Source organism: Rhinoraja longicauda, chromosome 19, assembly GCF_053455715.1.
Source record: "Rhinoraja longicauda isolate Sanriku21f chromosome 19, sRhiLon1.1, whole genome shotgun sequence".
Classification (NCBI taxonomy): domain Eukaryota; kingdom Metazoa; phylum Chordata; class Chondrichthyes; order Rajiformes; family Arhynchobatidae; genus Rhinoraja; species Rhinoraja longicauda.
In genome coordinates this window covers 36,799,169-36,824,445 of record NC_135971.1, presented here as the reverse complement: position 1 = coordinate 36,824,445, position 25,277 = coordinate 36,799,169, and the positions used below count along the sequence as shown (strand labels likewise).

The following is a 25,277-nucleotide window of genomic DNA, read 5'->3' as shown; positions in this document are numbered from 1 at the left end:
AATCTCGTTGTTCCGCTTCAGGACAAAAAAATAACTGAATCTTGAAATCTGTTGACAAAATGTTTAGGAAGTAACTGCAGATGCGGGTTTACACCGACGGTCGACACAAAATGCTAGAGTAAATCAGCGGGTCGGGCAACACCACGGGAGAAGAGGAAGAGGCTGCCTGACCCACTGAGTTACTCCTGCGTTGTTGTGTCTATGTTTGAAATCTGCAGATTTGTGCAAAGAAACGTACCCGGAAATCGCCGACTTTGCAGCAGCGCGGAAGTGCAACTAAGTGTCCGGGACCCGGAGAGGGCAGCAGCGATGGCGAGTATAGACGTGCTACAGTCCATGAAAGATGAGGCGCTTTGCCCCATCTGCTTGGAGTTCTTTGTCCAGCCTGTAACCATAGACTGCGGCCACAATTTCTGCCGGACCTGCATCGTCCGGCACTGGCAGTCGGAGCGAGGGCCGGCCACTTGTCCACAGTGCCGGGCGCTGCTGCCCGACAAGACGCTCAGACACAACCGGTTCGTGTCCAACATCGTGGAGAATGTAATGAAGCTCAGAGTGGTCGAGGCGGTGGTTCAGACGGAGCTCCGCTGCCAGGAGCACGACGAGAGGCTGAAGGTTTACTGCAGCGATGACCAGAGGCCGATCTGTGTGGTGTGTGCCACGTCTCGCCATCACCACGGCCACTCCACCAGCCCGCTTGGCGAGGCCGCTGGACTCCATAAGGTGAGACACCGCGCTCACAGTGAACTGTCACAGGACGGGAACAGGCCTCTCTGTTCACCCAGTCCTCACCCACCCACCACACAGAACAGAGAGCACCACAGAACAGGCCTCTCTGTCCACCTCCTCACCCACCACACAGAACAGAGAGAGAGTAGCACAGGACAGGACAGGAACAGGCCTCTCTGTCCACCCAGTCCTCACCCACCACACAGAACAGAGAGAGAGTAGCACAGGACGGGAACAGGCCTCTCTGTTCACCCAGTCCTCACCCACCACACAGAACAGGACAGGAACAGGCCTCTCTGTCCACCCAGTCCTCACCCACCACACAGAGCAGGACAGAAACAGACCCTTCGGCCCACAATGCCATAGAAGGTAGAAAAGTACAGCACAGACAGGCCCTTCCGCCCACTGTCAGAGAACATAGAACAATACAGCACAGAAACAGGCCCTTCGGCCCACAGTGTCAGAGATCATAGAAAAGTACAGCACAGGAACACGCCCTTCGGCCCACAGTGTCATAGATCATAGAAAGGTACAGCACAGGAACAGGCCCTTCGGCCCACAGTGTCATAGAATATGGAAAAGTACAGCACAGAAACAGTTAATTCGGCCCACTCTTTCAGAGAATAAAGCTTAGTCAGCACAGGAACAGGCCATTCGGCCCACTCTGTCAGAGAATAAAGAATAGTGCAGCACAGGAACAGGCCATTCGGCCCACAGTCATAGAATACACAACAGCACAGAATTAGGCCGTGTGGCCCACTGTGCCGTAGAACATTGAAAGGTATGGCAGAGGACTTGTCACTTCAGCCCACAGAGTCATAGAATGTAGAAAAATATAGCACAGAAATAGGCCCTGCAGCCCATTATGTCATTGAATATCAAAAGGTTACTCCTTCCAGCGACCCAAACAGACTTTCCAAGCGAGAGAGAGGTTCACATGCACCTCCCCGAACCTAATCTACTGCGATGTTCCTGATTCGGTCTCCTATTCATGTTCTCCAGAGATGCTGCCCGACACGCTGAGTTACTCCAGCACTTTGTGTCTTAGTATAGGAAAGTACAGCACAGGAGCAGACCTTTCAGCCCACAGTGTCGTTGGACATAGAACGGCGCAGCACTAGAGCAGGCCATTCAGCCCACAACGTTAGAATACTTGACCAAGTGAACCCGTTGGACCCAAACCTCTCCTGCATTGATGCAGCACCCTCTCCTCCCGCCTACCCCTCTCCCCATTCCCCCTTCCCCCTCTTCTTCCCATTCCCCCCAATCCATCCCCCTGAACCCTTTATCCTCCCCCTCCCTCCCTCCACCTCCCCCTCTCTCTCCCTAGGAAATAGATTTAAACTTTAAAATGTGAATAACTTTAAAAATATAGCACCGATTTCAATGAAACTTCTTCCATTAGCACCAAAGGAACGACGGTGAGTAAGGTGGGCCTAAAATTGTCGTGCTATCGTGTCCCGTTTTGGCTGTAACTCAGGAACAAACAAACAAACGAGAGTTTTAGTATATAGACAGAAAAGCACAGGGCAAGAACTGATCCTCACAGTTTCATAGAACATATCATCATATCATATCATATATCTACAGCCGGAAACAGGCCTTTTCGGCCCTCCAAGTCCGTGCCGCCCAGTGATCCCCGTACATTAACACTATCCTACACCCACTAGGGACAATTTTTACATTTACCCAGCCAATTAACCTACATACCTGTACGTCTTTGGGAGGAAACCGAAGATCTCGGAGAAAACCCACGCAGGTCACGGGGAGAACGTACAAACTCCTTACAGTGCAGCACCCGTAGTCAGGATCGAACCTGTGTCTCCGGCGCTGCATTCGCTGTAAAGCAGCAACTCTACCGCTGCGCTACCGTGCCGCCCATACAAAAATAGAGCACAGGAACAAGCATTTTGACCCACAATATCTATGCTGACCATGACGCTGTATAACTAATCTTCTCTGGTTCAGGTTTATTATTGACACACGTACCAAGGTACGGTGAGAAGCTTTTGTTTCGTGCTTATTTAATCAAATCAGATAATGCTATAAAAGAATAGAATCAAGCCAAACACAAGAGGAAAATCCAGAGCAAAGAGAAAGATGCCAGAGTGCAGAATATCATTTCTCAGCTTTACAATCAGGGGTGGCAATGGTGGCACACCGGTAGAGTTGCTTCCTTACAGCGCCAGAGACCCAGATTCAATCCTGACTATGGGTGCTGTCTGTAATGAGTTTGTACATTCTCCCACAAGGCAAAGATGTACAGGGTTGTTGGTTAGTTTGGCTTCAGTAAAAATTGTAAATTGTCCCTCGTGTGTAGGATAGTGCTGATGTACAGGGATCGCCGATCAGTGCGGACTTGATGGGCCGAAGGGCCTGTTTCTGCACTGTATAACTAAACTAAATTAAACTGAACAATGCAACAGTTCCACAGAAAAAATCCAAAGCCTGCAATAAGGTATGATAGAAAATCAGGTCTGTTGCCTCGATTTTGAAAGGACCATTCAGAAGTGCAATAAGAGGGGAAGAAGGTGTTTCTGACTCTGAACTTGCTCTCTTGCAAGCTTCTGAATCTTCTGCTTGACAGGACCAGGAAGCAGAAGGAATGACCAGGCTTGGAAAGGTCCTTAATTAATTTGGCTGTTCTTCCGAGGCAGCTTGAAGTATAGATGGAGTCATTGGTGGGGAGTGTGGTCTGTGTGACGGACAGGGTTACATCCACAAATCTCATCCTGCATGTGATCCATGTCATTCCCCATATATTAATGTGTGTCTCCTAAAAGCCACTTTCATATTTGCCGTGCACATCTCCTTTAAAGTTTGCACCTCTCACCTAAAGTTATGCCTGTAGTCTTTGACATTTCCTACCTTTTGTGGTGAAAATGTTCAGATTGTCCACCCTATCCTATGCCTTTGATAATTTTATAAACGTCTATGGGATCTCCCTTCACCTGCTGGCATTCTGGGGAAAACAACCACTCCTTATACATAATACTCACCCATCGAGACAACATTCTGAACCCTTCTTCAGACCCAACCTGAAAATCCATCTGTTAGTTCTTTCCCCAGATGCTGCCTGACCCGCGGAGTTCCTCCAGCAGTGTTTTACTCAAGATTTTAACATCTGCAGTTTAGTTTAGTTTAGAGATACAACAGGGAAACAGGCCCTTCAAGGAGAAGATAACTTGCATTGGAGACAGCCCAGATAGTGCATATTGTTTGATTGCTCACATTACGTGTTTGCCCTATAAGTAATGGTTGGGTAGGTTTGGTCTGTATTCATTGCTGCTTCGAAGAATGAGATGTGACCTTGTTGAAACATGGAAGGTTATGAGGGGGATTTGCAAGACAGATGTTGAGAACATGATTTCCCTTGTGGGGAATCTAAAAACAGGGTCATTATTCAAGAATGAGCAGTTCCTCATTTAGATGGGGAAGAGGAGAAACTTCTCCACGGAGGATGGTGAATCTTTGGAATAGTCTACTGCAGAGAGTGGTGGAGTAAAGGTCGTTAAATACGTTCAAGAGAGAATTTGCCCCTAAGAGAGACGAGGACCATGAGAATGGGGAAGGGAAGTGGGTGGTCGTCAGGTGAAGGACACAGGGAGCCATGTTAACAAAATCTGTTCCAATTTCTGACATTCTTAGATTATCCCTTCCATCTCTGTTCACCCATTTTTTAATTGTTACTCCAATTATGAATGGAAATTCTGTCCTTGACCAGATGCATTGCAGCTACAGCCAAAAAAGCACACCAATGCCTGTGCTTCCTCAGGAATCCAGCATGTCTCCAACGGCTCTTACTAACCTCTACAGATGCACTGAAGAAATTAGGCTTTCGGGATGCATCGTTGCTTGGTTTGGGAATAGCTCTGCCTGACGCAGCGAGAAATTGCAGAGAGTTGTGGATGCCACCCAGGCCATCACACAGGCCACATTCCCCATCATACACTGTTGGAAAGGGTGCAGAGATTTATGAAGATGTTGGCAGGACTCGAGGGCCTCAGCTTTAGGGAGAGGCTGAGCAGGCCAGGACTCTTTTCCACAGAGCGCAGGAGGATGAGGGGTGATCTTATAGAAGTGTACAAAATCATGAGAGGAATAGATCAGGTAGATGCACAGAGTGTCTTAACCAGAGTAGGAGTATCGAGAACCAGAGGACATAGGTTTAAAGTGAGGGAGAACGATTTAATAAGGAACTTTTTCACATAATGTGTGGTAGGTGTATGAAATGAGCTGCCAGAGGACATCGTTGATCCAGGTACTATTGCAATGTTTAAGAAACATTTAGACAGGTACATGGATAAGACAGGTTTAGATAAGAGGGGTATGGGCCAAACGCAAGCAGGTACGACTAGTGCTGGTGAGGGCAAATTGGGCCGAGCTGCCTGTTTCCACGCTGCAAGATTCTATGACTATGACACTCCATCTGCGTTGCCACGGGAGAACAGCCAACAAAATCTAGGACCTTTTCCACCATGGTCATTCCCTCTTCTCCCCGTTCCCATCAAGCGGAAGATCCAGAAGCTTGAAAGTCCATAAAGCGAGACCAGGGAATAGCTTCTTCCCCTGTCATAGAAACATAGAAAATAGGTGCAGGAGTAGGCCATTCGGCCCTTCGAGCCTGATCATCCAGCTCAGTAACCTGTACCTGCCTTCTCTCCGTACCCCCTGATCCCTTCAGCCACAAGGGCCACATCTAACTCCCTCTTAAATATAGCCAATGAACTGGCCTCAACTACCTTCTGTGGCAGAGAATTTCACAGACTCTCTGTGGGAAGAAATGTTTTCTCATCTCGGTCCTAAAAGATTTACCCCTTATCCTTAAGCTGTGACCCCTGGTTCTGGACTTCCCGAACATCGGGAACAATCTCCCCGCATCTAGCCGCTCCAACCCCTTAAGAACTTTATATGTTTCAATAAGATCCCCACTCAGTCTTCTAAATTCCAGCGAGTATAAGCCTAGTTTATCCAGTCTTTCTTCATATGAAAGTCCTGCCATCTCAGGGATCAATCTGGTGAACCTTCTCTGTACTCCCTCTAAGGCTAGAATGTCTTTCCTCAGATTAGGAGACCAAAACTGTGCACAAAACTCCAGGTGCGGTCTCACCAAGGCCCTGTACAACTGCAGCAGAACCTCCCTGCTCCTATACTCAAATCCTCTTGCTATGAATGTTATGGTCATATTTACCATACTTCTGAAAGATCCTATCTGAAGCCAGAGTACAGTCCCAATTCTCCAACTTAACTCATTGCGGACATTGGACTTTTTCTATGGAACTGTTATGCTCCATTGCTGGGAACTATATTCTGCACTCTGGTATTTTCTCTTCGCTCTTACTGTTATACTTGTTTCTTGTTTGATTGTATTCATGTATAGTATTACCTGATTTCTTTGCATAGAACACAGACAAAAGTTTTTCATTGCATCTCAGTACACATAACAATAATGAACCTATACCACTACCAAATTCCAATTCTGTTTATCCTGATGATATAGGTGAAGGCTATTTCAGCCCACTGTCTATGCCAGCATAAAGAGCGACCTTACTTCCCAATAATTTTCCCTGTAATCTATTCCTTCCACTTTCCCATCAACTTTACCCAGATTCAATCGCTCACCTGTATGCTCGGGGCAATTTACTGTGTCATCCTAAACTACCAAACAGAACACAATTACCTTTGGTATTGGTTTTGTATTCTCAAGTGTACAGAAAAATATTTGCTCAGCCTGCTATCCAAGCAAGTCATACCATTTATGAGTCCAATCAAACCATAGACAGGTCTACCAGGTCGTGCAAAGAGAAAAATAAAGAATGTTGAGTATAGTGCTACACTAGAGAGAAAGTGCAGATTTTCTAAAAATGCAAACGTTGCAAGAATATAGATTGGGTGATCGGGACCATACCAACAGCTTATAAGAGTCTGATAAATAGTCTGATTTATATATGATTTCTATATAGATTTATAATAGCAGGAGAGAAGGTATTCCTGAAAGTCATACACACTTTCAAGATTTTGGATCTTCTGACTGATGTAACAGGCTAGAAGAGAGAATGACTGGGGAGGAAGTTGTCCTTGATCATGTTTGTTGCATTCCTGAGGAAGTGTGGTGTCGATGGAGTCGATGAGGGGGAGGCTGGTTTGAATGATGGACTGGGCGATATCACAACTCTCTGCAATTTCTTGCAGTTTTGGGCAGAGTAGGTGCCAAACCAAGCTGTGATACATTCTAATACGATGCTTTCTAGGGTGCATCTGTAGAAATTGGTTACAGTTACTGGAAACATGCCGGATTACCTGTTTTATGGAACATGGAAAAAATTACAAACAAATGGGTGTAATCCACACAAGGAGAACGCCTCATGGACAAACATGGTGGACCAGGTTGAAACTAGAAGGCTGGAGCTGTGAGGCTGCTCTGCCAGCTGAGCCAGACTATAATTGGGGTTGATCTTCCAGATCATTGACAACAGACTTTAAAAATGTCGTCTTTTTCAGGAGACCTGTGTGACTTTTTTTGCGCGTTTCTCTGTTCCAGGGAATGCTACGGAAAGAAATAGAGTCCCTCAGTGAACAATTGCTTGATTGCTGTGAAAGTCAGGATGAAGAAGAAGAAGATGTAAATAAACTGAAGGTACGAAGGGTCGTTTAAAGGTCCCACACCAAAGCACAGTTGAGATGGGAAACGAAACAGTTAATGTAAAAACTAGTGTGGCGGTCCAATGTCATGCATGTGAGATATTGACTCAATCTAGCACCAGGTAAATATTTAATTTCCGTGCATTTCACACCATTATATATTTGATCTGTTGTAATATTTTGTTTCCTCTGATTCCACGCCAAAGATCACAATGATCATTTGCTCACGGTTCCAGCATCCTGAGTTTCTTGTGCCTTCATTGAAAGGCCCGATGTTTTCTCCAACTACACAGCATGAGAAGCGTAGGGAAGGGAGCAGGAATCAGACAAGTGCTCCATCAAAACACAAAGTGCTGGAGTAATGCAGTGGGTGAGGTCAGGCAGCATCTCTGCAGGGATTGGATAAGCAATGTTTTGGGCTGCTTGTCCATTCCTTTCACAGATGCTCCTGAACCCATCAGTTCATAGAGTCATATAGCGTAGAAACAGGCCCTTCAGCCCAACTTGCCCACACGGGACAACATGTCCCATCTACACTAGTCTCACCAGCCTGTGTTTGGCTCATATCCTTCTAAACCTACCTGATCCGTGTACCTGTCTAAATGTTTCTTAAACGTTGCAAGGGTACCTGCCTCAGCTACTACCTCAGGCAACTCGTTCCATACACCTATCACCCGTTGTGTAAAAAAGTAACCCCTCGGGTTCCTATTAATTCTTTCCCTTCTGCATGTATGTTCTCATCCACATCTTTGCTATAAATGACAAACAGCAATGGGACCACCACCGAACCCCATGGCACACCATTAGTCACAGGCCTCCAGTCCGAAAAGCAACCTTCCACGATCATCCTCTCCTTCCTTCCATGAAGCCAGTTTTCTATCCATTCAGCTTTCTTTCCTTGGATCCCATGCGATGTATATTTCCTACAGCACTTTGTACTTTGCACAAAATTCCAGTATCTGCATTTCCTTGTGTCTCCATGTGCTCCATCAAGCCTGTCCACCTTTCTAGTCATAACTTTTGACTTCTCTTTATTACATCAATTCATCTATGACATCTCTCCAGTCTGAAGAGTTCCAGAGGCTCACAAACCTTTGAGCAAACAAAAATCATTCCCTTTCCCTTCGAGATAAAAGGAACTGCAGATACTGGAATCTTGAACAAAACACAAAGTGCTGGAGGAGCTCTGGGAATCAGGCAGCATCAGCGGACAAAATGAATAGGTGACATTTCAGATCAGGACATTTCTTCAGGCTCATTCCTCAGATTTCTTTCTTCATTCCCTTCCTCAGTAGGTAAAGCTGTTGGGCGAATCTACACCTCCTGCTCTAGATTGTCCCAACCAGAGAAAGTATCCTGTCAACAAGACAGACACAAAATGCTGGAGTAACACAGTGGGACAGGCAGCATCTCTGTCTGAAGGAATGGGTGACGTTTTGGGTCGAGACCCTTTTTCAGACTGAATCAGGGGAGAGGGTGATACAGAGATAATAACATATGTTTTGTGTCTATCTTCGGTTTAAACTAGCATCTGCAGTTCCTTCCTACAATATATCCTGTCAACAACTCCACTCAGAACCTTATTCACTTCCCATATAATACAACTCCTTTTAATGATGTCAAGTTAATGAACCTTTTCAACACAGCCTACTGTAAACAAGGAGATTGAATCTGCACCACAGTGTCAAGTCATCACCATCCCAGAACATGGGACAAGCCCTTTGGCCCACAATGTCTGCCAAACATAATGACAGGACCAACTCTTATCTGCCTGCACATTATCCATATCCCACCATTCACTTGCCTGTCCAAAAGCCTCTAAAATGATTCTAATGTATCTGCCTCAACCACCCCCCTCCACCCCCCCTTTACAACAGCACATTCCAAGCACTCACCACCCTTTGTGTAAATACAAATACTTGCACTGCATATCTCCCTTAAACTTGCTCCTTTCACCTTAAAGATGTTTCCTCCCACATTCCAAAGATGTGCAGGTTTATAGGTTAAATGGCCTCTGTAATTTGTCCCCAGTGTGTTGGATAGAGCTAGTGTATGGGGGATCACTGGTCACCACAGACTTGGTGGGCCAAAGGCCCAGTTTCAACGCTGTATCTCTAATATAAAAAGAAAGGTAAAGTCCGATTAAACATAGTTCAAAGGTCTCCAATCAGGTAGATGGTTGGTCAGAATCGGTCTCTAGTTCGTGAGAGGATGGTTCAGTTGCGTGGAAACAGCTGGAAGAAACTGTCCCTGAATCTGGAGGTGTGTGTTTTCAGTTATAACCTAGCATAATGTTCAGCTGTGGCATGGTGGAACAAAGAGCCTGTTCCAATGCTGTATTGTTTCCTGTTCTGTGCTCCACGACCCATGAACTTCTCACCTTGCACTGGGTAAATCCACCTGTTGTTTATTCCATCAGAAAGAATCTGCGGCTCTGCAGAAGAACATTGAATCTAAGTTCGAAGAACTGCACCAGTTTCTGCACCAGGAAGAGAAAAAGCTGAAAACAATACTGGAGCAAAAGGAAAATGCCATATTGCAACAAAAAGATGAAAATCTAAAGAAAATCTCCGAACAGCATGCATCACTTAAGAAAGCAATCTTGGACATGCAAGAAAAACTGAGTCTGGAAGATGCAGAGTTTATGCAGGTATTGTCTATTGTTTACATGGGAAACATGATGCCATTACCATTCAGATTCTAAAACCCAATGTACAGTAGAGAACTCCATCAGTCCACATTCAGAACTTTGGCAGCACCAGTCCCAGAATGGGTGGTACGGTGGCACAGCGGTATAGTTGCCTTACAGCACTTACAGCGCCAGAGACCCAGGTTCGATCCCGACCACGGGTGCTGGCTGTATGGAGTTTGTACATTCTCCCTGTGACCGCATGGATGTTCTCCGAGAACTTTGGTTTCCTCCCACACTCCAAAGACGTGCAGGTTTGTAGGTTAATTGGCTTCGTAGAGATGTAAATTGTCCCAAGTGTGTGTAGGATAGTGTTAATGTGCGAGGATCGCTGGTCGGCACAGACCCAGTGGTCAGAAGGGCCTGTTTCCGGGCTGTATCTCTAAACTCTAAACCAATATCGCAGCTTTTCCAGACTCTTGGATCATATTCATTAATACTCCAACACACTTAATTAATGTAGAAACAAGAAATTGCTGATGCTGGTTTCCACAAGAGGATACAAATTTCGTGAATAGCTCAGCAAGTCAAGCACCATTGAACATGCTGCTTCACCTGCTGATATAACAGCACCATCAAACATGCTGCTTCACCTGGTGTTATAACAGCACCATCAAACATGCTGCTTCACCTGCTGTTATAACAGCACCATCAAACATGCTGCTGGACCTGCTGTTATAACAGCACCATCAAACATGCTGCTTCACCTGCTGTTATAACAGCACCATTGAACATGCTGCTTCACCTGCTGATATAACGGCACCATCAAACATGCTGCTTCACCTGCTGTTATAACAGCACCATTGAACATGCTGCTTCACCTGCTGATATAACGGCACCATCAAACGTGCTGCTTCACCTGCTGAGTTATAACAGCACTATGTACACTAATGAGGTCTGAATCACTCTAGAGGAGGTTCTGACCCAATTCATCATGTTTCCTTTCCCCCTCGACAGATGCTGCATGATCTGATGAATTCCTCAGGCACTTTGTGTTTTGCACTGTTTTAAATCAGTGTTTACAGATGATATGTAGAATAACAATAAACATTCCAGTTAACTCGTTATCACCTACCCCACAGGCAACAATGGACCATTGTGAGTTACACCTTTCCTCGATCATCGTTTTTTGCATATCTTTCATTCATTTCTTCTATGTACCTTCTATATCTCTCATTTTCGTTTCCCCTGACTCTCAGTCTGAAGAAGGGTCTCGACCCCAAACCTATTCCTTTCATCCAGAGATGCTGCCTGGCCCACTGAGTTACTCCAGATTTTTCCAGTTCTATTCCAGTTAACCAGGTACATTTAAACAGAGCACTGGAAGCAGAACGAGGCAAGTTTCAAGGAAGCATGGGGAGTGGGGCCCAGGTGAGTTTTAAGGGAGAACTGGTTAAGTCAAGTTGAGCTTATTGTCATATGAATACAGTGAGGGACAGATGCAGTGAAAATCTTGCCTCTTGCACCATCACAAGCTTATAGACACGATCAGCACACAGAATCATGTTAGACTCAAGTTCTGCAAGCCAGTGAAAAGGAAAAGACTAGTTGGGCATTGAGTATAAGTGTCAGGAAGACACAATGCAGATTTTTAGCACTTTGGTTAGACCTCATTTGGAGTATTGTGTGCAGTTCTGGACACCCCAATATAAGAAGTCTGTAGAGGCCTTGGAGAGAATGCACTAGATGTTGACCAGAATGATGCCTGGATTACAGGGAATTAGTATCAGACGAGGATGGACAAACTTGGATAGTTTTCTCTGGACTGTCGGTGTTTTCTCCGGACTGATGGAAGTAGATCAAATTAAGAGAGCCACAGTGTAGACGGTCAGAACCCTTTCTCATGGTGGAAATATGAAAGATCAGTGGGCATAGCTTGATGGTGAGGAGACAAAATATAATGGAGATGTGTGGGGCAGGCGAGCGAGGGTGGTTGGTGCCTGGAATGCAGGGCCAGGGGTGATGGTGGTGGGTGCAGGACCAATACTGGTGTTTATGGGCTTTTAGACAGGCACGTCATGGTCACGTGCAGGCAGATGAGATTAGTTTATCTTGGCATCATGTTTGGAACAGGCATTGTGGGCCAAAGGGCCTGCTCCAGTATTGTGCTGTGCTGCTCTGTGAGTGTGGAACTTTAGCACCAGAATGCTGAAGGAAGAATGGCAACTAAGAGTTGGAAGGAACTGCAGATGCTAGTTTAAACCGGAGATAGTTTGACTTCTCTAACTTCAAGTAACCCTTGCTTTCCCTCTCACTCCATCCCTCCCCCTTCCCAGTACTCCAACCAGTCTGACTGTCCCTGATTACATTTTATCTCTGTTTGGTTTGTTGTTACCTTCTCCTCGCTAACAACGATCTATTCTACATTTTCATTGATCTCCACCCCCTTTGATGTCTCGTTCTCACACCTTATACTTTCTTATCTCTGTATCTCCCCCTCCCCTGACTCTCAATCTGAAGAAGGGTCTCAACCCGAAACATCACCCATTCCTTCTCTCCAGAAATGCAGCCTGTCCCACTGAGATACTCCAGCATTTTATCATATCATATCATATATATACAGCCGGAAACAGGCCTTTTCGGCCCTCCAAGTCCGTGCCGCCCAGTGATCCCCGTACATTAACACTCTCCTACACCCACTAGGGACAATTTTTACATTTACCCAGCCAATTAACCTACATACCTGTACGTCTTTGGAGTACGTCTTTTGTGTCTATCAGTGGCGACTAAGACCCTGGTGTGTTAAAAGGAACAGGGAAATCAACAAGTGATGTGGCAAATTGGATGCATCAGGACTTCCAAATAGTCGCACCGTGAAATAATAGAGGTTTATTGCACCAAAGAATCATTTCCTCATAGGTCTGTGAGCTTCAATTTTAACAGTTTTTTCTGTTGATAGACCATAGAACTTGGAACATAGCACAGGAACCGACCTTTCAACCCACAATCTCACAGCTGAATATGATTCCAAGTTAAACTAATCTCTTCAGCCTGCACATGATCCATATCCCTCCATGCCCTGCATATCCGCGTGCCTATCTAAAAGCCACTTAAATGCTGCTATTTTATCGACATGCCCTCCACCGAGAATTTCGAACTATGAGTTCGGTATTGAAACCAATGTCCAAATCTTGTGACATTGTAAAGTCAAATTGCAGTTTTTACACAATAATATTGGAAATGCATTTTTACCATTGTTTAAGTTTCTGACAGATCTTTGTAATGCAATGTTGTAATAAAAGGCCCACCCTTTTATTGGTGGTTCAGCGATAAAGTTGCTGCCTCACAGCACCAGGGACCTGGGTTTGATCCTGACGACGCGTACTGTCTGTACAGAGTTTGTACGTTTTCCCCATGACCTCCGTGGGTTTTCTCAGAGATCTTCGGTTTCCGCACACACTCCAAAGCCGCACAATTTTGTGGATAATTGGCATGGTTTAAATGTAATTGGTCACCAGTATGTGCAGGATAGTGTCAATGTGCGGGGATCGCTGGTCGGTGTGGGCTCAGTGGGTCGAAGGGCCTGTTTCTCTGCTGTATCTCTACAATTAAAAAGTAAAACTAAAACAATCTTCTCTCTTTCAGGATATTAAAAATATTCTTGGCCGGTAAGTGCATTATTGTCCATATTTGGCTGACAATTATATATTCTGTAATGCAACCCATTCCACCTGTAGTCCTTTGCATTTTTGGATACGGATTGCAGGCAAAGTGAATGAATACTTGGGTTCATTGGAGCAAAAAACTTTAGGGGCTGGAAATCCAGAACAAAGACAGGAGACACACGGAAATGCAGATGCTGAAATCTTGAGCAAAACACAGGGTGGTGGAGGAACTCAGCGGCATCTGTAGATGAAATGGACAGGCGACATTTCAGGTCGGGACCCTTCTTCATACTGATTGTAGTAGCAGGGAGAAAGCTGAGAAGGAGTGGTGGGCGGGACAAAGCCTGGTGAGTGATAGGTAGATACAGTTTGGGCGGGGGTTTTATTGGCAGTGGAATAAGTGACACAGGCTGGAGATAAAAAGGCAACAAACATGTGTCAGATAAGAAGAGAGGATGAAAGGAGGGATGTAGATGGAAGGGGACATGGTAAGATACATAGAACAGACAGCACAAGAACAGGCATTTCAGCCCACAATGTGTACGCCATACATGATGCTAAGACAAACCATTATCTGCTTGCACATACTTTTTTGAGGATGTAACAAGTAGATTGGATAAGGGAGAGCCAGTGGATATCGTGCATCTCGACTTTCAAAAAACCTTTGGCATGTTCCCACACAAGAGATTAGTGTGCAAAATTAGAGGCCGTGGTATTGGGGGTAGGATATTGATATGGATAGAGAACTGCTTGGCAGACAGGAAGGAAAGAGTAGGAATTACCAGGTCCTTTTCAGAATGGCAGGCAGTGACTTGTGGGGTGCTGCAAGGCTCGGTGCTGGGACCCCAGTTATTTACAATATATATTAACGATTTAGATGTGGGAATTAAATGTAACATCTGCAAGTTTGTGGATGACACGAAGCTGGGTGGCAGTGTGAGCTGCGAGGAAGATGTTATGAGGCTGCAGGATAAGTTGGGTAGGTTGGATAAGTGGGCAGATGCATGGCAGATGTAGTATAATGAGGATAAATGTGAAGTTATCCACTTTGGTGGCAAGAACAGGAAGGCAAATTATTATCTGAATGGTGTCAGATTAGGAAGAGACTTGGGTATGCTTGTACATCAGTCACTGAAAGTAAGCATGCAGGTACAGCAGGCAGTGAAGGAAGTTAATGGCATGTTGGTCTTCTTTGCGAGAGGATTTGAGTTTAGGAGCAAGGAGGTCCTGCTGCAGTTGTACAGGGTCCTGGTGAGACCGCACCTGGAGTATTGTGTGCAATTTTCGTCTCCTAATTTGAGGAAGGACATTATTGCTATTGAGGGAGTGCAGCGTAGGTTCACCAGGTTAATTCCCCGGGATGGCGGGACTGACATATGTTGAAAGAATTGGTCGACTGGGCTTCTATTCACTGGAATTTAGAAGGATGAGAATGGATCTTATACAAACATTTCCATTTCTTAGAGGATTGGACAGGCTAGATGCAGAGAAATATTTCCCGGTGTTGGGGGAATCCAGAACGAGGAGTCACAGTTTAAGAATATGGGGTCGGCCATTTAGGACTGAGATGAGGAAAATCTTTATCACCCAGAGAGTTGTGAATCTATGGCATTCTCTGCCACAGAAGCCAGTGGAGGCCAATTCGCTGGATGTTTTCATGGAAACAAACATACAGTCGATAGATAGAAAATAGGCGCAGGAGTAGGCCATTCAGCCCTTCGAGCAAGCTCCGCCATTGAATGTGATCATGGCTGATCATCCACAATCAGTACCCCGTTCCTCCCTTCTCCCCATATCCCTTGATTCCACTAGCCCTAAGAGCTCTATCTAATTCTGTTTTGAATGCATCCAGTGTATCGGCCTCCACTGCCTTCTAAGGCAGAGAATTTTCTTCACTGCCTGCGGTAGCTGCATGCTTACTTTCAGTGACTGATGTACTAGGACACCCAGGTATCGTTGCACCTCCCCTTTTCCTAATGTGAAGCCATTCAGATAATAATCTGCCGCCTTGTTCTTGCCACCAAAATGGAAACCTCACATTTATCCACATTAAAATGCATCTGCCCACTCACCCAACCTATCCAAGTCACCCTGCATCCTTAAAGCATCCTCTTCACAGTTCACACTGCCACCCAGCTTTGTGTCATTTGCAAATTTGCTAATGTTACTTTTAATTCCTTCATCTAAATCATTAATATATATTGTAAATAGTTATGGACCCAGCCTTGCGGCACCCCACTAGTCACACCCTGTCATTCTGAAAGGGATCTGTTAATTCCTACACTTTGTTTCCTGTCTGCCAACCAATTTTCTATCCAGGTCAATACCCAACCCCCATGTGCTCTAATTCTGCCCACTAAATTCCTGTGTGGGACCTTATCAATGACTTTCTGAAAACCAGATACACTACATCCACTGGCTCCCCCTTATCCATTTTACTTGTTACATCCTTAAATAATTCCAGAAGATTAGTCAAGCAGGCTTTCCCCTTCGTAAATCAATGCTGACTTGGACCGATCCTGTTACTGCTATCCAAATGTGCTGCTAATACATCTTTAATAATTGACTCGATCATCTTCCCCACCACCAGTGTCAGGCTAACTGGTGTATAATTCCCTGTTTTCTCTCTCCCTCCTTTCTTAAAATGTGGGATAACATTAGCTACTCTCCAATGCACAGGAACTGATCCAGAATCTATAGAACATTGGAAAATGATCACCAATGCGTCCACAATTTCTAGAGCCACCTCCTTGAGTACCCTGGGATGCAGCACCTCAGGCCCTGCGGAATAATCAGCCTTCAATCCCATCAGTCAACCCAACACCATTTCCTGACTAATGTGAATTTCCTTCAGTTCCTGTCACCCTAGATCCTCTGTCCCCTAGTACACCTGGGAGATTGTTTGTGTCTTCCTTAGTGAAGACAGAACCAAAGTACCTGTTCAACTCGTCTGCCATTTCCTTGTTCCCCATAATAAATTCACCTGCTTCTGTCTTCAAGGGACCCACATTTGTCTTAATTAATCTTTTCCTTTTCACATACCTAAAGAAGCTTTTACTATGCTCCTTTATATTCTTGGCTAGCTTACCTTCGTACTTCATCTTTTCTCCCGGTATTGGCTTTTTAGTTAACTTCTGTTGTTCTTTAAAAGTTACCCAATCTTCTGGCTTCCCGCTCATCTTTGCTATGTTATACGTCTTCTCTTTTAGTTTTCTCCTGTCCGTGACTTCCCTTGTCAGCCACGGTTGCCTCTTACTCCCCTTAGAATCTTTCCTCCTCGTTGGAATGAAATGATCCTGCATCTCCTGGATTACTCCCAGAAATTGCTGTTCCGCCGTCATCCCTGCGAGGGACCCTTTCCAGTCAACTTCGGCCAGCTCCTCCCTCATTCCTCCATAGTCCCCTTTGTTCAACTGCAAAACTGACACTTTTGATTTTAGCTTCTCCTTCTCCAATTGCAGATTAAAACTTATCATATTATGGTCACTACCTCCAAATGGTTCATTTAACTTGAGTTCCCTTAACAAATCCAGCTCATTGCACAACACTAATCCAGAATTGCCTTCTCCCTGGTAGGCTCCAGTACAAGCTGCTCAAAGATTCCATCTCGGAGGTACTCGACAAACTCCCTTTCCTGGGGTCCAGTACCAACCTGATTTTCCAAGTCTACCTGCATATTGAAATCTCCTATAACCACCGTAGCATTACCTTTGTTACATGCCAATTTTAACCCCTGATGCAACTTGCACCCGATATCAAGGCTACTGTTTGGGGGCTTGTAGATAACTCCCATTAGGGTATTTTTGCCCTTACAATTTCTCAATTCTACATTAACTCTACATCTTCTGATTCTATGTCACCCCTCGCAAAGTACTGAATTTCATTCTTTACCAACAGAGGTACCCCACCCCATCTGTCCACCTGTCTGTCTTTTTGATAGGATGTATAATCCTGAATATTCAGTTCCCAGCTCCGATCCTCTTCAGGCCTTGTCTCTGTAATTCCCACAACACCAGACATTAGCTACCAATCTCTAACTCAAGGGAGAGTTAGATTTAGCTCTTCAGGCTAATGGAATCAAGGGATATGGGGAAAATGCAGGAATGTGGTAATGATTTTGGATGATCAGCCATATATGGCGGTGCTGGCTTGAAGGGCCGAATGGCCTACTCCTGCACCTACTGTTCTTTGTTTCTATGTTTCACTAGTTCCACCTAAAGGCATGCTCTCTGCAGCCTTACAAACTTGCTTCCAGAATATGTTTATCCAGTTCCCTCAAAGACTACAGTGAAACATGTCTCCACCAATTCTGCATCCGTATGTTCCAGATTTGGACAACATGCCAGCAGTTTAGTTTAGAATGAAATGATGTCCATCAGAAGAACTGCCAAGGGACGTCCAAAAGGACATTCCTTGGCAGTTTAGAGATACAGTGTGGAAACAGGCCCTAAAGCCGGCACTGACCAGCGATCCTTGTACACTATCCAATACACTAGGGACAATTTACCATTTTTACCAAAGCCAAATAAACTATGAACCTGTATGTCTTCGGAGTGTGGGAGGAAACTGGAGATCCCAGAGAAAACCCACACAGGTCACGGGGAGAACGTAGAAACCTTATAGAGATAAGGACTCATAGTCGGGATTGATCCCGGGTCTCTGGCACTGTAAGGCAGAAACTCTACTGCTGTGTCTGGTATGGAAGTTAGAATCATTTTTCATTATGATGTTCTTAATACTCTTCCCCTATATTGCATACCCGTTGCATATAATCTTTTACCATTCCTCCAATGTGAAGAGTCCTTCAATATCAAATTTATCCAGACCCTTCATTACTTCACATAATCAATTACATTTCTCCTCAGCCTTCTCTTCTCCCAGCTTATGTAAGGGCTTCATTCTTCAGAAATGTCTGTAAGTCAATTATTCAGCAAGTCAGAAACAGTAATCTTCCATGGCCATCTCACAATATACTTGCTAAAGTTCTTTAGAATCATTGAATAATAACCCTAATTTTACCTGTGATCAAACAAATGGAATATACTTTGGATCCATTAGTTAATGAATACCATGAAAAATTCATTATTGGTGTGGCACAGTGGTATAGCGGTGGAGTTGCTGCCTTACAGCGCCAGAGACTCATGTTCGATCCTGACTATGGGTGCTTTCTGTATGGAGTTTGTACATTCTTCCTGTGACCATGTGGGTTTTCTCCAGGTGCTCCGGTTTCCTCCCACACTCCAAAGATGTACAGGTTTGTAATTGGCTTTGGTAAAATAGTAAATTATCCCAAGTGTGTAGGATAGTGTTAATGTGATCGGAGGGCGGCATGGACTTGTGGGCCGAAGGGCCTTTTTCCGCACTGTATCTTTAAAGTGCAAGGTGTATTGCTTTATTCTTATTTATTATTGCTGAGGATAGCACTATGGTGCAGCTGGTAAAGATGCTGCCTGGCAGCGCCAGAGACCTGTTTTGAACCTGACTTCGGATGCTGTTTGTGGAGAGCTTGTACTTTCTCTTGTGTAGGAAGGAACTGCAGATGCAAGTTCAAACCGAAGATAGACACAAAATGCTAGAGTAACTCAGCAGGACAGGCAGCATCTCTGGGGAGAAGGAATGGGTGCCGTTTCGGGTTGAGACCCTTCTTCAGGCAAATTGTCTAAAGAAGGGTCTCAGCCCAAAACGCCATGCATTCCTTCACTCCAGAGATGCAGGGTTAATTGGCCTCTGTTCATCGCCCCAAGGGTGTAAGGACTGGATGGGAGATTGGGATAACATGGAACGATTGTGAACGAGTGATCAATGGCTGGCATGGACTTGGTGGGCCAACAGGTTTGTTTCCGGACTATATCTCTATAATTATTCCTGGCTTAAAAAATCAGTCTTTCACTCGGTCATGCAATCGTTACCTGGGAAGCCCCTGAGGCTCCAGTCCTTCTAATCAATGTAACCAAAGCACTGTTATTGTACATCATTTCCACACCCTCTCCAATATCCTCACACTTAATTCCTCTAACACACACACAGTTCAGAAGGAATATCCATTACCTATGGAGAAGGTTAATAGCTGGTGGCTGTTAAGCTACCAGCAATGGATAATAAAAACCAATGTCTCATGTGCAAGGGATGCGATATGATACAATACGATAGAACTTTACTTATCCCAGGAGAGAAATTGGTCTGCCAGCAAAATACAACATAAAACACAAGATACATGAAGCATGGAATTTAAGTGCTGAGTGGAAAGTCCAATATTTGGGATGCAGTACGGGGAGTTCAATACTATCAGAAGTGCTGCCTTTTGGTTGAGGTCTCCATTTGCTTTCTGAGGTAGCCCTTGCAGAATACTATAAAAACCAACTGAGAATTCCTCCTTGGTCAATAACTATCCCCAATCAACACATAGAATAGCTTGATTTATATATTTCTTATATATGTTGTTCATATTTCCCTATGACCTAAGTCTTGGATAGTAGTCTCTGAAAAGTCAGAAGTTGAGGGCAGTGCTGACAAGTATATAAAGTGAGATCATAGATATGGTGTATCATTCTACTTTTGCATCTCAGCGATACTTTTTATTTCCAACACAGGTGTGAAAACATGCAGTTCCAAAGACCCGCCAGAGTTTCCATTGACCTCAGTCAAGATGATTTCAGTGGCCCCTTTCAGTTCAGTCTGTGGAAACGGATGCTGAAGTTAATTAATCCAGGTAAACTTATCTTCCAGTAGAGTCGAGGAATTATGGTGTTTGAAATATGGAAGAGATTTTGATAGAGGTGTGAGGAAAAATTGACACATTTGGTCCAGTCTGAAGAACGGTTTCGCCCTGAAACGTCACCTATTGCTTTTATCCAGAGATGCTGCCTGACCCACTGAGTTACTCCAGCTTCTTGTGTCTAAGTTCAGTGTAAATTAGCCCCTGCATGTCCTTCCTACACATTTGGGCCAGGCCAGCCCACAGGTTCAGTAGCGATACACCAGATATGTAACACGGCTGGTAATCCTGGGGCCTGAACTCACAGTTTAAAGAGTTCAGTACAGTGCAGGAGCAAACTCTTTGGCCCACAATGTCCATGCCGACAATGAAGCCAAGATAAACTAATCTCCCCTACCTGAAACCTATACCTCCATTCTCTGCATATCCATGCACCTCTCTAAAAGACACAATGGTGTCTGCCATCACCACCTCATCCAGCAACATGCTCCAGGCATCCTCTGTGTTAAAAAAACATGCCCCGTACATATTTTTTTAACTTCATCGCTCTCACCTTAAGGCCACCTCCTGTGGTGCACAACATTTTCACCCTGGGGAAAAAAAGGTTGTGAATGTCTACCTTATCTCTGCCTTCCATCAGTTTAAGCATTGCTGCTATCAGCTTCATATCACACGATGGAAACTGTGTCATTTAAATTCAATTCATAATTTGGAATTTGGAATTTCATAATTTCATAATTTGGAATTTTGGAATAATTTGGAATATCTGGCCTAGATTAAGATGACCATGAAAAATGCAATAGACAATAGGTGCAGGAGGAGGCCATTCGGCCCTTCGAGCCAGCACCACCATTCAATGTGATCATGGCTGATCATTCTCAATCAGTATCCCGTTCCTGCCTTCTCCCCATACCCCCTAACTCCGCTATCCTTAAGAGCTCTATCTAACTCTCTCTTGAATGCATTCAGAGAATTGGTCACCACTGCCTTCTGAGGCAGAGAATTCTACAGATTTACAACTCACTGACTGAAAAGGGGTTTCCTCATCTCCGTTCTAAATGGCCTACCCCTTATTCTTAAACCCCTGGTTCTGGACTTCACCCAACATTGGGAATATGTTTCCTGCCTCTAATGTGTCCAACCCCTTAATAATCTTATATGTTTCGATAAGATCCCCTCTCATCTTTCTAAATTCCAGTGTATACAAGCCTAGTCGCTCCAGTCTTTCAACATATGACAGTCCCGCCATTCTGGGAATTAACCTAGTAAACCTACGCTGCACGCCCTCAATAGCAAGTGTATCCTTCCTCAAATTTGGAGACCAAAACTGCACACAGTACTCCAGGTGCGGTCTCACTAGGGCCCTGTACAACTGCAGAAGGACCTCTTTGCTCCTATACTTAACTCCTCTTGTTATGAAGGCCAACATTCCATTGGCTTTCTTCACTGCCTGCTGTACTTGCATGCTTCCTTTCAGTGACTGATGCACTAGGACACCCAGATCTCATTGTGCGTCCCATTTTCCTAACTTGACAGCATTCAGATAGTAATCTGCCTTCATATTCTTACCACCAGAGTGGATAACCTCACACTTATCCACATTAAACTGCATCTGCCATGCATCCGGCCACTCACACAACCTGTCCAAGTCACCGTGCAACCACATAGCAACTTCCTCACAGTTCACACCGCCACCCAGCTTTGTATCATCTGCAAATTTGCTAATGGTACTTTTAATTCCTTCATCCAAGTCATTAATGTATATTGTAAATAGCTGCGGTCCCAGCACCGAGCCTTGCGGTACCCCACTAGTCACTGCCTGCCATTCTGCAAGGGACCGATTTATCCCCACACTTTGCTTTCTGTCTGCCAACCAATTTTCTATCCATGTCAGTAACCTACCCCCAATACCATGTGCTCTAATTTTGCCCACTAATCTCCTACCTGGGACCTTGTTGAAGGCTTTCTGAAAGTCAAGGTACACTATATCCACTGGCTCTCCCCTGTCAATTATCCTAGTTACATCCTCAGAGGTGCAGGTGAACCTCTGCCTTACCTGGAAAGACTGTTTGGGTCCTTGGATGGAGTCGAGGGGAGAGGTAAAGGGACAGGTGTTGCATCTCCTGCAGTTTCTGGGGAATGTACCTGGGGAGGGAGTGGTTTGGGTGGGAAGGAACGAACTGACCAGGGAGTTTTGGAGGGAACGGTCTCTGCAGAAAGCAGAAAGGGGTGGAGATGGGAAGATGTGGCCAGCGGTGGGATCCTGTTGGAGGTGGCAAAATGTTGGAGGATTATATGTTGTATGCGATGGCTGATGGGATGGAAGGCGAGGACAAGGGGGACACTGTCCTTGTTACGAATGGGGAGAGGGGGAGCAATGTGTCAAAATGTTTGATTGGCAAATCGTGTGAATTCACCATGCAGACTTTTTTCTCCTCTTCAGTCCCGATCAAACTGAAGCTGAATCCGAACACTGCGCATCCAAGACTCATCCTGTCCAGTGACCTGACAGCCATCAGACTCGGTGCTAAACAAATGGTCCCTGACAGACCAGAGCGATTTGTGCAGTGGCACGGTGTCCTGGCTTCTCAGGGCTTCAACACTGGGAGCCACTACTGGGAGGTAGAGGTCGGAAGGAACACTATGTGGAGTGTGGGAGTGGTAAAAGCATCGGTACCGAGGAAAGCGGAGTTCACACCGGAGCAGAAATCCGGAGCCTGGGTATTGTGGCGTCTGGGAGAGGAATATACCACTATGTCTTCACCACGTACTGCCCTCCCTGTTCCAGTCAAACCCCAGAGATTGGGCGTCTACCTGAACTATGAGGCTGGCCAGGTGACACTGTACAATGCCGATTACATGTCACATCTGTACACTTTCACGGACAAGTTCACCGAGAAACTCTATCCTTTCTTCTTAACGGGCTGCAACATTGATTCATTGCAAATAGTCCACTTGCATATATAGGTTTATTTGGTGAACGCGCGGTCAACCTTTATGAGGAGACACTTGAAACTGCCCTACTCCAGGGGTTATCAGTGTTAATCAGTGAGTCTGATAAGTCGTTCCAACAATGTCCCCACCTGTAAACTCCATCTTTAGATATCTAAGACCAAGTGGACCTGTTGGGGCCCAAATCTCTCATGCATTGGTGCAGCACCCTCTCCTCCCCCCCTCCCCCCTCCACCCCACCCCTCCCCCTCCCTCCCGAGGAGATAGATTTAAACTTTAAAATGTGAATAACTTTAAAAATATAACACCGATTTCAAAGAAACTTCTTCCATTAGCACCAAAGGGACGACGGTGAGTAAGGTGGGCCTAAAATTGTCACGCTATCGTGTAACGTTTTGGCTGTAGTTCAGGAACAAACAAACAAACGACAGTTTTAGTAAGTCGATGTCCCTATCTGCAAAAATTCCTGAGCCAAACATCTCTACCACATTCTGATGCGTTAAACTTGCCCTCACTACCCATCTTTTTGGCCAATTAACACTGAGCTTACCCATCTTCATTTATTCCTATTTTTCTCAACTTAAATATATACGAAATTCTGGAATGCTGATAAAAAATCAGCAAATCTACAGGTTTCTAAGCAAATTATAAGAAGATAATGTGAAGGAGACTTCACAGGCTAGTGAGAAGAGGCTTTGAAGCCAATTATAAAAAGTTAATGTGAAGAAGACTTTTAGAACGTTTGATATTGTGGTCACTATGTTCCAAAGCGTATGTGAACGGGTGATCACAAGTCGGCATGAACTCTATGGGCCGAAGGGCCTGTTTCCATGCTGTATCATTCAATTCAATAAATCACCTGCAACTTAAATACATTTTGTCCAAATGAATCACAGGCGGCACAGTGGCGCAGTGGTAGAGTTGCTGCTTTACAGCGCCAGAGAGCCAAGTTCAATCCTGACTACGGGTGCTGTCTGTACGGAGTTTGTACACTCTCCCCATGACCGCATGGATGCTCCAGTTTCCTACCAGATCTCAATGACATGCAGGGTTGTAAGTTGGCCTCTAAATTGTCCCTTGTGTGTAGGATAGAACTAGTGTATGGTTGATCGTGATCGGTATGGATTGTTTACACGCTGTATCTCTAAACTAAATGAAACATCACATTTCTCCATATTTCATTTGTAAATTCTGAGTTCATTCTGATAACCTACCAAATGTCCACTTTAAACTGGCTACAAAATCCTCCTCATAGGTTAGCATATTAGTTTCAAAGGAAGGCTTTGAAATTTGACATGAGCAAATAAATCTACAAATTAATTTCTCCCTTGCGTTTGCTCATGTTATCAAATTTGGTGAATGTGATACAAAATTAACTGAAAATCTTGCCAAGTGACTATTTCATTTGTCATTCAAAAAACCTATGTCTGCATGTGAAGGAACTATACATCAATTGAACGTAAACTATGAACAGATTTATCAATAACTGCATAATATTAGTTGCATTCGTCGCTTTCAAGTTTGGTAACAATCATTTTATAATACAATCAATTCAAAATATATGCCTCTTTAGAACTGCCTGTTCCATTTCAGTTAATTTTAATTGATAATTGCTTGCAAAAATTAGTTGTTTCTTCTTTACCATAATTTAACTGTACATAACATTTATAAATAATCGATTCTTCACATCCATAACCCAAAGTAAATGTTGATTCATTTCACATCTGTTACCGCGCAAATAAAGGTCAACAAGGCTGCATGTTTTAAGCTAATTAAATAGTTACTATGCAAACCTATTTTTCTTTTATTTTCTTTCGACAGCTTAAATTTCTGTCCTTTTTTTCAAAATTATAGTTCATGTGTTAAGATATTTCTCCTGGTTTGATGTTAAATTCAAAATCAGATGCTGATTACAGAATATACAAATGAATGGACAGAAATGTGT

At 44.5% G+C, this 25,277-nt stretch overlaps 1 protein-coding gene and 1 pseudogene across 2 annotated transcripts in view; both read left to right on the top strand.

The window, feature by feature from the left end:
- Positions 1–25,277, top strand: part of LOC144603231 (class I histocompatibility antigen, F10 alpha chain-like) — a 1,654,937-nt pseudogene that overhangs the window by 864,389 nt on the left and 765,271 nt on the right. The gene's annotated exons all lie outside the window — the stretch shown is intronic.
- On the top strand, positions 290–23,554 carry LOC144603233 (nuclear factor 7, ovary-like). The gene is made up of 6 exons (XM_078416432.1): positions 290–723; positions 7,271–7,366; positions 9,791–10,021; positions 13,646–13,668; positions 20,256–20,374; positions 22,824–23,554. Exons 1-6 carry the CDS (start codon positions 310–312, stop codon positions 23,345–23,347), a joined length of 1,407 nt encoding a protein of 468 aa, XP_078272558.1. The 5' UTR covers positions 290–309; the 3' UTR covers positions 23,348–23,554.

Excerpts from the sequence above, each read along its gene's own strand:
- LOC144603233 (XM_078416432.1), top strand. The coding sequence starts at position 310 with ATGGCGAGTATAGACGTGCTACAGTCCATGAAAGATGAGGCGCTTTGC. Across the intron at positions 724-7,270 it reads AGGCCGCTGGACTCCATAAG|GGAATGCTACGGAAAGAAAT; the intron begins GTGAGACACCGC and ends TCTCTGTTCCAG. Across the intron at positions 10,022-13,645 it reads AAGATGCAGAGTTTATGCAG|GATATTAAAAATATTCTTGG; the intron begins GTATTGTCTATT and ends TCTCTCTTTCAG.